The sequence below is a fragment of the Eleginops maclovinus genome, chromosome 17 (genome assembly GCF_036324505.1).
Source record: "Eleginops maclovinus isolate JMC-PN-2008 ecotype Puerto Natales chromosome 17, JC_Emac_rtc_rv5, whole genome shotgun sequence".
Classification (NCBI taxonomy): Eukaryota; Metazoa; Chordata; class Actinopteri; order Perciformes; family Eleginopidae; genus Eleginops; species Eleginops maclovinus.
The window spans coordinates 2214397-2227654 of record NC_086365.1 but is presented as its reverse complement, the minus strand read 5'-3'; the positions used below and the strand labels follow the sequence as shown (position 1 = coordinate 2227654).

The window sequence follows — 13258 nt, the reverse complement described above, 5'->3', positions numbered from 1 at the left end:
CTCTGTCATCTCTTGGCATGAATAGGCTGCATATTGGTGAGGGTGTGTGTGTGTGTGTGTTTGGGTGGTTTTTATTATCTGTTTGTCTGTGTTTGTGCAGGGGGCCATGAAGGTGGAAAACAGCTTATTTTCCATCTTGCAGGTTTTGATGTGGATATATACCACGTACCATTACTAATATTTTAAGCAGGATCTCTCAAATCTAAAGTGTGAGACCAAGCAGAGTCGTGTTTAAATAAGAACCTTTATTTTATCCCCAAGGGGAAATTCAGTTGTTCACTCAGTTGTGATTACACACCATACAACACACACACATGCACAGGACCGGACCAGTAGGTCAGATTACATGTGCATGGATACAAACACAAACACATTTTTCTGACGTACAGAGAGGAGTCGGAAGTAATCTTCAGTTCCCAAGCCAAGTCCCTCCCAACACACCCACTGCAACCAGAGGAGTGAATCATTACGAATATGTGTAAAGCCATAAAAAGTACAAGTGTTTTTTTAATGATTTGCTTATTGTAAAATGTATATGTAGGTCCCCCCTCCCTGCAGCAGTCAGACTTTAAAACCATCACGGCCCCCGGTAGACCCACACACACACATATAACAACAAAGACTATAACACCCTTGTTGTACAATACTACTTATGTCCAATATATATATACAGTGTAGGAAATAAGTATTTGATCCCCTGCCAATTTAGTTAGTTTACCCACTTCCAAAGAAATGAACAGTCTGTTATTGTAATGGTAGGTTTATTTTCACAGTGAGAGACAGAATATCAAAAAAGAAATCCAGAAAAGTGTATTAAAATAAAGATATAAATGAATATGCATTTAACTGGGGGAAATAAGTATTTGATCCTCTTGCAAAACATGCCTTAGTTCTTGGTGGAGAAAACCTTGTTGGGCAGCACAGAGGTCAGATGCTTCTTGTAGTTGGTCACCAGGTTTGCTCACACCTCAGGAGGGATTTTGGTCCTCTCTGCGGATTCTTTATTATGTTATGCAACCTTCTTCATTAACATTAAGCTATCTTTGGCTCAGTGGGACATATAATGGTATTCTGATTCTGATAGGTCAAGTAAAGATACATAACATGTGGGATACAATGAGACAGAGTGGAGTAAGTTATTTTGTACAACCTTAGAGCTAGTTAATATGGAGATTCATTCCTTAACTCTAACTACAGTTTTATGGCACTTTTAAATAGCTTTACCTCATCTTAACTAGCCATTTATATTGGCTGTTGGAGCAAATCCGGATTATTTGTCTCACTATCAAACAGAAATGTGTTGGAAAATTATTTCTTCTGTCAAGGACATTTGTCATCTTATACTGTGTTTGATACCTGCAAAATTATGTAACTTTCAAGGCTAGGATCACACATCTAGTGGACTTAAAAACAATACCCTTTAGACTTTTCTCAGAAAAACCATTGAAATATTGCCAGTACTGACTGAAATCCAGAAACAGCAGCAAGTGAGCAGACCATTGAGACAAAGATGACTCATCAGGGACTGTGCTCTCAAACATATTACTCACCAGCTCATGTCTCACACAAGCCACCATTTAAATAATCAAAGACATTTAAGTCCAAATGTAGCTACCTTACAGTTTATTATAATAATTCAATCCTCTTTTTGTGTATTATTTTCACACTGCCTTTCAGGCCTTTGAGGCAAACAACATTTCCATCCAGGTAAATAATATTATTCAAAGGGAAATATGTAAAATGAAAAAATTGCCTCTAATAAATCCTTTCCTAGTTACATTGCAGTGACTAAAGTCATTACAACCTTAATGGTGGTTTGAGTTTATGACAAAAAAGGGCTAGGATGGGTGTCTTGAAGAAGGAGAAATTTCTCTCTCAGTGTGTGCACAATCCCTACCTGTACCTCTGATCGTGAGGTATGGGTGCTGTTTTACAATGTGTTCAAAGTAAGATGAGGGAAAAGTTGTATCTACCCAGAGTGTCTCAAATCTCCATACCGGAACCGTGTGTGTGTGTGTGTGTGTGTGTGTGTGTGTGTGTGTGTGTGTGTGTGTGAGCGCATGCAAACAGTGAGCGAGGCAAACATGTGTGTACTGGTACAGTATGTGTGTGTCTGTGTCATTCAGCCTTTCACAGTGTTTGTGTGTATGCTTCCAAATTGTGTTTATACATGTTTAAGTGTGTGTGTAAAGGGATCAGGAGAGCAGTGTAGTTTGACCAGCGGAGCTCCAGGGCACCAAGGGGAATCAGCGGATCTGGCCCAGCTTTAGTGGCTTCTCCCTGGGCTTCCTGATTAGGGACTTGGCCTGTCCCACCGTTCCAGACCGGTGCCAAACCTGGGCAGCCAGAGATCTCTCCTGTGCCTCGTTCCCTTTGAGCTGCCAAACACGGCTGGTTCCACACAATATCACTGAAAAAAATGAAAAATGTAGTTTAATATTGTATTCAACAAATTTCACATAACTGTATAAGGTTAGTTGAAAGCAATAATACTAAGTTGAACCTAATTTTTTTTTTAATTTAAACTTAATATTATTGCGTTTAACTAACCTAATACAGTTCAGTCAGACAACTCACACGTTTCATTAATATGTCTATTAGAAGCAGTATATAGTTTGGGTTTGGCGTCTAGGCTCTGGCCTCATCACTCCACATGTTAACATAGTACATCGAGTAATGATTAGGTAACATAACATCTTTTTATGATATATGTTCTTGTTTGTATTTGCACTGTGGGACTGCCAGAAACGGTATTTCAATTTTCTGTATGTATAACACGTGGAAACTTTGACAATAAAGTGGATTTTGACTTTGACTTTGACTTTGACTTGATAACTATCCCCCGAGCCTACAGGTGGAAGCTGGTGAGGAGCTGGGGTGGTGGTGGGGCAGGCGAGCATCGCCAACGTGAACGCAGCAGCAGCAGCAGCAAGGTGAACACATTAGCAGTGTGGAAACAGCAGTAGCAGCAGCAGCAGCATTAGCAAGGCAGAGGTAGGCAGATCCAACAGCTTAAATAGAGCGCCAGATTTAGGAGACTATGTTTGGTTGGTTGCAAGAGTGACGAGGGGCTTATGCGCGAATGTATCATTGGTGCTCGAGTTGACTGCCTGAACTAGCTTGCAGGCTTCGCCCCATTTATGTGAAATCTATTGACACAGTTAATTTAATAAAAGTGAACGTCTCGGTTTTTTCAGTGTATTGTTCGTTAGATGTTCAAGCTCTTCTGGGAGATGAGACTATGAAACTTAAAAAAGATTATATATATATTATTCTTTATTACGAAACTACTATGAGATGAAGCTTGTCGAGGCCTATGTTAAGTAGTTTTGGCAGACTTGTATAAAATACTGCTGTGAGATTGATGTTACTGGAATACCTCATGACCTTTCTCTGCTTGTTCTACTGTTAAACTGTGTTTTAGTGTGTGATGGAAAGCATTTTCTTGTTTTTAATTGTGAGAAAACTCACAAGAGGTCTGTTGGTTTTGTGCTCACTCTAAGTCAGGTCGCCTTATGATGTTTCTTAAGCATCTCACCAAAAAAAATCACCAGCAATGACAGAAATGGTTCAATGTCAATGGTAGACACAGTATCTACCGTGAAGCAAAGGTTGATCTATAGTCGCTGTAATGTAGTGTACAAATATACCCGGCATTGGATTCTGACTGGTATTAGCTATTAACTGTAATTTTGCATTTGGATTGGATTTGATGTTCCAGTGAAATTGCATTCAGCTTGCATGCTTCAGTTTGTATAGCTCTGTTTTTAGCAAACAGCAGACTTATTATTATTATATCATGAAAATGTCCTAAATTGGACACACATACATCCATACACAGCAACTAGAAGCCTTGCCTATACATTATATGACTGATACCTTGATTTATAACAAGTAGGTTACCAGTTGCTTTTAACAAACATGTTTACTATGCAGAAAACAAATTTACAAGAAGCTGCAAATGTGGACAAGTTGAGATAAGAAAGCTTACACACTATATGGATATATTTCAAGTTACATGATAAACTGGGAGGGTGAAATGGAATGAATGCATCTTCACATCACCACAGTTTAGAGAGGTGGGAATGTGAGAACAGATTTTTATACGCATTAGTTTACTGTTAGAGAGACAGAGGAAGAGAAGGTGAGGGACTGATAGAAACACATGATGAATCTGAAGACAAAAACGCATGGGAGAAATATTAAGAGGAAAAGCTTGGAAGGACCGCGACAGAACAAAGCAGAGAGACGTGGAGAAACAGATGGTGAGAAGTCTGAGAGAAGGAAGCGAAAAAAGAGAGACAGAAAGAGTGAGGAGGAGAAGTATAGGCAAGATATATTTAGAGGGAGAGGGGGAGAGAGTTTTAGCCTCCCAGCTAGAGGCATGACTCATCTTCTGCCAGCTGACAGAAGGATGGATGGAGGGAAGGAGGGAGGAGATGGACAGGGTCGGGGGGGGGGGAGGGGAGATGGAGAGGGTGAAAGGGTGCAGAAGGGAGAGCAAGCGTGACAAAGAGAAGAAAGAAATAGGGACAGCAGAATGTGGGAGGGTGAGGATTGGTTTCCATAGGACAACATGCAATCGCACATGTTAACTGAAAAAAAAAAATAGACACGAGAAGCCCGAGGCCTCTGAAGCTCCTCTCAGCTGCTTCCAAGTCCCACTGTGTCCCCAAGGCTGTGTGTGTGTGTGTGTGTGTGTGTGTGTGTGTGTGTGTGTGTGTGTGTGTGTGTGTGTGTGTGTGTGTGTGTGTGTGTGTGTGTGTGTGTGTGTGTGTGTGTGTGCAGTACATTTCCCTGCAGCCAGCTGCATTTAGCAGTCTGCTGCTCACATGTGTGTGTGTGCGTTTTTGGAAAAGGAACAGACATGAAGGACGAGCGACACAGAGACCGACTGAGCGAGAGAGACACATCACATAGAGTGAGGGGAGCAGGTAGTCATCCTCCCTTGGGTTTACACGATCGCATTTGTAGTTTTGGGTTCTTTGGTTCTTACAAATCTGTCCATGTGTCTGCACAAAGTTGCCAAGTATTCCAATCTGTTCCGCTTTGTTCTTTAAAGAGGACATATTATTCTCCTTTTCAGCTTCATATCAGTATTTTGTGAATCTCCTGGGACATGTCTCCATGCTTTAATGTTCAGAAAGCTCTTTATTGTTCTCATACTGCCTTTGCAGCAGCACCTCTTTTCACCCTCCCTCTAAAACCAGAGCCCAGTCTGCTCTGATCGGTTAGCTGGCTGGCTTTGTTTTGATCGGTCAACCAGTTTGAGATGTCCCGCCCTATAGCCTGTCACATACAAGCACTACCCATTAGAAGCGAGAGTGTTACATAGTGATGTCAGTTTGTTCAGGATGTAATCAAAGGAGTCCAATGGACACTACAGGAGAGGGAACACCCCAACAAGCAGAATAGGGCCCCTTTAAGAAATGAGTTACATAAGAGAGAGCTGCAGAGTAAACCAAACACGTTCTAATAAATACAAACATCTGCCGGGCGGAAGTGTCCTACAGCATAACCATACATCCTGTCAGGCTCAAGGGTCAAGGCAGCTGTGCCTGACCTTTGACCTTTGGAAAAAAGATCAACCCTTGTTTGTGTGTCGAATGCAGGAAAGATGTTCAGGTTGGCAGCTGCAATGGAACATCAGTGCTCTTACTGTGGAGATAGGGGAGTTATTTAGAGTTGGTTGGCAGAGGTGGACTGTGACTAAGTACACATTTGAGCTACTGGAGAATTGACATGTTATGCTGCTTGTTGATATTAAGATAAGAATGACTTTTTTTTATAAAAAAAATTAATCTCATCTCTATTAATCCCAAATTGGGAAATGTTTGTGTTGCAGCAGCATAATGCAATACAAGGCATAGCAAATAATAAGAAATACAAAGAAGAAATAAACAATTCTAAAGTATAGATATCTCAAAGAAGAAACCTTATACTGCAGAACTTTGTGAATGTACTTTCTGCTTGAGAACAGTCATTTGAAAGCAATTGTTAGTTAAGATAAAAGGAATGTGATGATTTTAAGAAACAATTAATAACAAATATTTTATAAACTACCCAAAAGTAAATACAAACAGTAAATTCTAGTTTTACCATGACTGGCAAACAGTCAATGCTACCTACACATTCTTAAAATATAACATTTGTTATTTAATGAAATATGCTTACTTTTAAAAATTTGAGCACATTTTGATAAGTTGTGAATTCATGTGACATCTTGACTCCCAAATGAATGATGTTTTTGTGTTGCAGTATTACTGTAGTGAAAGAGCAGAATACCTCTCCAGCACTGTGATGGAGGACTTTAAAAACGTATAAATCCACCCTGTCTCCTCCACATACTCAGAGGATGTTTTTTTGTTTTTAACTAAAGGATGATCAATTCTTCAATGGCAGTCATTTCTAAAAATGGCTATTTAGCATTTTGGCTGGAGCAGGTTCCAGGGGATCAGCTGAGAGCTGATCAGCGCTGCAGGACAGAGCCACTTTCTCTGTCGGAGATCCAGAGACCAGCTGCTGAGAGGAGCTGCACACTGCAGGCATTGCTCCCTGTTGCACGGCTATTGCACACATCCTCTGGGGAGTCGTCCTCCCTCGCTCCCTCGCTCCCTCTGTTTCTGCCTTTTTCTCCTTTCTCTCTGTATCCATTACTTGGACACTCCCTCTCTCTTTCTCCCTCTGTGTTCTCCCTCCTACTGCTTTCTCTATTTATCTCACTCCATCCAACTCTTGTCTCCATGTCATTGTCCCCTCCCTGTCTCAATGTAGCTCTCCATCCATTGGCTCGGTGGCTGAGCTGCGCCTCCTTGTGTCTCAACAGGCACATCACACGTTACCAGTATAGCAGCAGCTGTCCCAGAGCAGTGAGGGCAATCCAGTTCACTGTTTCCTAGAATAAGATGTTGGGCTGTTCCTCTTCAGCTCCCAAATGACAAACTATCAGTATGGTTTAATCAGCTCAGTCTCAAGAGATGCTTCAACCAGAATACAGATGTGATGGATGTGTATAAGTGTCTACTCAGGCTCCTATAATCAGTAATGAAAGGTAACTAAGTACATGTACTCAAGTACTGTACTTAACTACAACTTTGAGGTACTTCACAGGTTTATTTTTGCTTTCTGCTACTTAAGACATTTTTGTCACTATAATTTGGAGTCAATTTTTGTATTCACTACATTTGTTTTACAGATTTAGTAGCTAACTACTTTGCAGATTAATAATACAGAATAAAAAGTAAATTAAGACATCATTACCCAGCAGTAATGTTTGAAATAAACCCCCACATCTACCAAATTGCAACACTGACATTAATGCATAAATAATTGTATACAGTAAAGATTTAATATATTTTAATCTGAAAAGGGCCACACGGCATAATGAGTCTCTTTGTACTTAAAGTATATTTCGATGTCAATACTTGAGTGCAACTTTAATTGCAGGACTTTTACTAACAACAAAGTGTTTTTCGAAATGAGTAATTGTACTTAAAGATCTGAGTACTTCTTCCTCCTCTACCTTTACTGTAATATAAAGACTGTGTGTTGGGTAACACTAGAGGGCAATGTGCTGTCAGTTACAGACTGGTGATGGGACTGTCATTATCAGAGTCACTGCTGTGTCCCAGCGTTTCATTATGCACAGGAAAACAGGTAAACAACAATAAAAATAGCTGTAGAAAAAGACTTCCTGTATGCTGAGCTGAAGTGAGAGCTGGGAGTGTTTGATCAAAAGCGTTTTATTTGTCAGATGGTTTACAGATTTTATCTTCAACTTCAATATTTTCTACTTTTTAGTTCTGCTTTAATTTTATTTTGGAGATGTTTATATTTTATAATTGTTTATTTTCTACTCTTTTCAATTTCTAATTGTGTGCAATGCCTGGTCTTTTTATGTTGCTGTAACGAAAATAATTCCCAATTTGTGATCAATTAAGTATATCTTATCATTTATCACCATATTTACCTAAATCTGTAGACTTCCTGAGAGCTACAAAGTCATTTTGGTCCCGTGATAAATTGTGGACTCATAGTGCTCGGATTCTAAGTAGAATAACAAAGGAATGTTCTATGATTAGTTAAATGTATTCAATAAAAATTCTAGTAACAGAACAAAACAAATAAAGTATGCCAGCTAAAATAACGCATCAAAGACAAATGACTCGTTCTGCAAAATAATGGCCCCTCATACTGATATGTTATTATCACATGTGACATTATTACAGTTTAACTGATGCATAGATGATGAAGTAATATTTGAGTGCAGTAGATGTAAAGGCCAAAGGGTAACAAAATGAAATAATTAATAAATTAGAAAAAGAGGAAAGAACAAATGTTTTAATACTGCATTTTTGGTTACCTAACCTTTCAGTTTGTAGGTTGGATGTTGTATATTTTGACTTCTTTGGGACTCAATCACTTGACACTGTTTTAGAGAGTAACTACTAATGGCTCATACATCTGACATGTCAACCAATGTTACCATAACAACGTTTTAACTAACTGTAAGGGAACATATTGTATTGAGAAGCATAGGATGGAAACAATCCAGCAAACTAGGTGCCTCAACACAGCTAAATTTCAATCAATGTCTGTGTTTCACCAGATGAGGGCGCCGTTATCATTGTGTACTCAGCATTTGACAGAAAGGTTTATAAAGTGTAAACTGCAGATGACAAGTGGAAGAACAGGAAGGAAGCAGAAAGGAAACCATGTATTCCAGCCTCAGGGAGTCTCGCTGAGGGATCTGTCGGACCAGTTCACCTGTTGTTGCATATTATAATATATTATAATCACCTTCCTGTTTCCTAAAAAAATCTTATCATGTCATTGTCTATTCCCTCGCTCAACCTGACTTTGACCCAACACCCGCCCACTGCAGAATGTCAATCAGATGTATATTGAAGGCAGCTAGTTAGAGTCAGTGTGTGTGTGTGTGTGTGTGTGTGTGTGTGTGTGTGTGTGTGTGTGTGTGTGTGTGTGTGTGTGTGTGTGTGTGTGTGTGTGTGTGTGTGTGTTTGTGTGTGTGTGTGTGTGTGTGTGTGGCCCCCGAGAGATGAAAGCAGCGTCTAACGTTCTCTATTATAATGCAGAAGCGAGTGACATCCGATTCTCTGCAGACACACTCAAGTAAAATCCCACAAATTTCAGAATATTTGAAGGAATTTTGATGCGAACAATTTTTAAAGTTTTTACGCATGTCCAATTTCGATCAGGCCTCATGTGATGTTGCATTAGTGTTTATCAGACTGAACAGCAAACTGTATAAATTGTTTCAGTAGGTTTATGGAGTTTGATGACTTTTTTATTAGTCCAACAAAAAAATCCTTAAACTAATAGCCCTCTGTTTAAATGATTGTTTTCAAACAGCATTTTCTAGAGGTTTAGGACCCCCCAGACCCCCTCAGATCCCAGAGCCTGTTCCCCTGCAGGCCTGTCTTTCTGTCTTTGACCGGGCTATGGATTGAGAGCTCGCTCCAACACGCCTTTTCTTTACTCTTTTCAGGCGTCCTGGCCCTTTACGTCTGTGTGTGTGTGTGTGTGTGTGTGTGTGTGTGTGTGTGTGTGTGTGTGTGTGTGTGTGTGTGTGTGTGTGTGTGTGTGTGTGTGTGTGTGTGTGTGTGTGTGTGCGCGCATGCGAGAGAGGCGGGGTTATGGTGTGTTGTCTCTTCTTTTCGCAGACCAGAGAGGGGATTAGACGATTTTTGAAGCACTCACCTTTTATTCAAACAAATTATTCACTTCAGCTGATTGAAGGAATTTGACGCACGTGAAGTTTTAGGGAGGTCGGTTGGGGTTTTGTAAAAAGTTCAACCCCGATCGCTCATTATTTTTCTACCATATCCTACTTTACACCTTCTGCTGGTAATATTTTACCCACTTTAGTGAGGAAAGAACATTATAATAAACACGTTTAACGTGTTAGTTGTATTAAAGGAGCGGAAGATCCGTGGATGAACGTTAAACTGATCCCCGCTCAGAAAGACATCATAAATGCCTTGTTTGGTGTTTCGGCTGAAGTAACAAGGAAGAGCTTGCCCAAAAAACACAATTGATTTAGCTCTTTATTCTTATCTAAAACCTTTGAATGCAATATCACAGGTGTTTCCAGTCTGCTTCAATTGTCGACTGTGTCCAATACCCATTTGGTGGACCTCTGCTCTGCACCCCCATGCGCGCGCAATGTATGGCCAGGGAGGGAGAGGGCAGGGGGGCGGGGGTCTAAGGTGAAGTGGGGGTGAGAAGAGGAGGAGTGTAGAGAGAGAGAGAGAGAGAGAGAGAGAGAGAGAGAGAGAGAGAGAGAGAGAGATGTGGTGAGGGGACAGGAAGGGAAAGGAACAGTCGCTTTGCTGCTCAATTAGCGTTTAATCTCCTTCTTAATCTTTCCTCAAGTCAACAAGAGGATCACAGTTTTCACATTGTACCTTTGCTGTTTTTATGTCTATTTTAATAGACAACAGAAGAGGAAAACTTCTCGCATTTTGCGTAAAACCCAACTGATACCAAAAGCATTTTACGCACGCCTTTGGATTGGAGACACTGGATTTTAAACAAGCAGACCTTGGCCTTTCGTGAAAATGCTGCAGTAATTTCAGATCAAGTCTCATCCCTGGGGATTACAAACTCTGCCCTTTTTAAAATTAGTTTTTAGCCCCTTTTCCGTTTGTTTTTATAGCTTTAATCACTAGATCGGGAGGAAAGGAGCAGGCAAGACAAGTGGACTGTCCTCGCAGCGCCATAGGGTTTACCCATCGGAGCCAAGCAGGAGGGACTTCTCCTGATTTTCTGCCCATGTCTCAACAGCAGAGCACTTTCCCCTGCAGCGGCTGTGAGGCGGTGACGCGGCGGACCATGGACAACAGGCCTGTCCGGAGGAAGCGCACCGGCGCCCTGCGGCATCTGCTGCTGGCAGCCGCCTTCCTCGCGTGCAGCTCCCAACTGTTGGTCGTGGATGCCAACTCATGGTGGTGAGTAACTGAATGATTAATACATGTTTATGTTTGCGCACTGAGGACCTATGACCTCCATTTAGTAGCAGAGCAACTTTGCAGCAACATTTTTTTTAGCCCTTCATTTGTTTAAGAAGAAGAACAACAAGAAGAACCTTCCTCAAGGGGAATTTCAGGTGTTCACCTAGAAGTAATTACACACAGTATATAATACACACATGCACAGGACAGGACTCATAATACAGTGGGTCTGAATACATTTATACCAATAAATATACACTCATGCCTTTTCCTGATATACGATATGTCTGTTTTGCTATGCCACAATGACACAAGCTTAATTTAAAAATGGTGCCTTTCTCCTCAATCTGTTTCTCTTAGATGCCATTGATAAGAAGGCAAATGGCAAAAAAAGTGAACTATAGACTTTGTGTTTTCTCTTGTGTCTGTGTGTGTGTTTTGGGGGTGATGACCCAGTTCTGTAGTAGAGTCCTAATGGAACAAATGTGAGGGCTCTGTCACAATATTTACCCTGCTGAGCCCCAAATGGCCTGCATGGCGGCCTGCTGCTGCTGCTGCTGTGCCTGTAGGAGCCTCAATTAGCCACACTTGTTCTTGACTTACATGACTACTATGCAACTATGCTGTTTGGTTGGCTTTATGGTGATGTAGAGGAGGGTGTGTGCAGGTTAGAGCAGGCTTGAGTTCACCTTCCTGTCAGTTTATGTAGAATCAGAACAGCCTTTCAATGGAAGGGTCAAGAGTCTGTCATATCCTCTGCATGTGGGAACAAAGTGTGACTTATTTTTAAACAGAAATGATTCAAAATGTATGATTAGGCCACAACTGTTTGGGTGAAACGGACAGGAAAGGAAAAGGGGGGGGAGTGCTTGCAGAGATGAACACCAGGAGAGTCTATTTATCTACACTTTATAGGCCAGTTGTACTAATAAACTTGTCTCTGAACTTTGTCCTCTGCAGCACCGACCTCCTCTCAGGGAGAGTCGTACATCACAGAGATCCTGTCTCCGCCACTTATCTTTGATGGTAACAGATAGAGTTTATTGGTTCAATTTTAGACTCAATATGGCCCTCTGTCTCTCAGGTCACTGGCTCTGACCCCCATCCAGCGTCCCGAGATGTACATCATCGGAGCTCAGCCTCTGTGCAGCCAGCTGTCCGGTCTCTCCCAGGTGAGTCTCTGCATGCTTTAGATATATTTTAATGATTGAAATACACCTCCACTAGCTCCGTTTTGCATTTTGTGGCTGTACAAGATCAACACAGACTAACCCCTGATCTGAATCCTAAGAGTATCCTCACAGGGACCGCTGAAGCATGGAACCATTCACATGCTGATCTCTGCTAATCTGTGCTGTGCTGCTGCACTCTGCAGGGCCAGAGGAAGCTGTGCCAGCTGTACCAGGACCACATGGTCCACATCGGAGATGGAGCCAAGACTGGCATCAAGGAGTGCCAGTACCAGTTCAGACAGAGGAGGTGGAACTGCAGCACGGTGGACAACACGTCGGTGTTTGGACGCGTCATGCAGATTGGTGAGTTGGGTGTCTGAACAGGGGCAGCATAAAGAGAAGTTGTTGTCTTGTGTCTCTAAGTACCTCTCAGTCAATTCAAGAGTGATGACAGATTTGAACTCTGGGTTTCATTTTATTGTATGCTTCCAATTTGTATGATTGTACATTTTAATGTCAGTTTAGCAATCAGAGAAAGATGTGATTTCCTCAAGCATGCAAAATCCCAGTTGTTACATCCAGGCTTGTCCAGACAGCAAGAAATGTAACGTGTCTTTGAAAGCTAATCAGTAAAAATTAAAACAGCGTTATACTGAAAACCAAGAGATTTTCAGTGACTTCTGTCATACACATCTTTAGTTTTTCTTTACTAGATGTAAGGCAGTACGTAATGCAGCAATGTATTGTTTCTCCCTGGTTCGACTGTTATTATGATTAAAACACAACAGGTGTTTGGAGAGGTCATGCCGATCAGGGTGTTAAATGTTTGAAAGGGGGTTATCTGTAACAGTCTGAAATAGTAATGGACTGCATGTCAGTGTTTGGACAGGAATATGAGTCAAACAGTAGCCTCACATTGAAACTAGCAGCGGGTTAATATACATGACTGGTTACCAGTGATGTAACATTCCTGTGATAGGGAATTATTATTTTTCCCCTGTGCAATTACAACAACATTTAAGGCCAACAGGAGATACGAACATAAAATATTAGGCAAATGTTTACATATAGACAGCACAATATTTAAAGTAGGCATGAGCTGCAAGAATTGGT

The 13258-nt window shown here is 41.1% G+C and overlaps 1 protein-coding gene across 3 annotated transcripts in view; it reads left to right on the top strand.

The window, feature by feature from the left end:
- Positions 1-13258, top strand: part of wnt5b (wingless-type MMTV integration site family, member 5b) — an 83417-nt gene that overhangs the window by 57007 nt on the left and 13152 nt on the right. For all 3 annotated transcript variants that reach the window (XM_063906008.1, XM_063906009.1, XM_063906010.1), the window contains 3 exons: positions 10807-10970; positions 12058-12145; positions 12349-12508. In XM_063906008.1, the coding sequence (XP_063762078.1) occupies positions 10807-10970; positions 12058-12145; positions 12349-12508 (412 nt within the window). The remainder of the gene's footprint in view (positions 1-10806; positions 10971-12057; positions 12146-12348; positions 12509-13258) is intronic.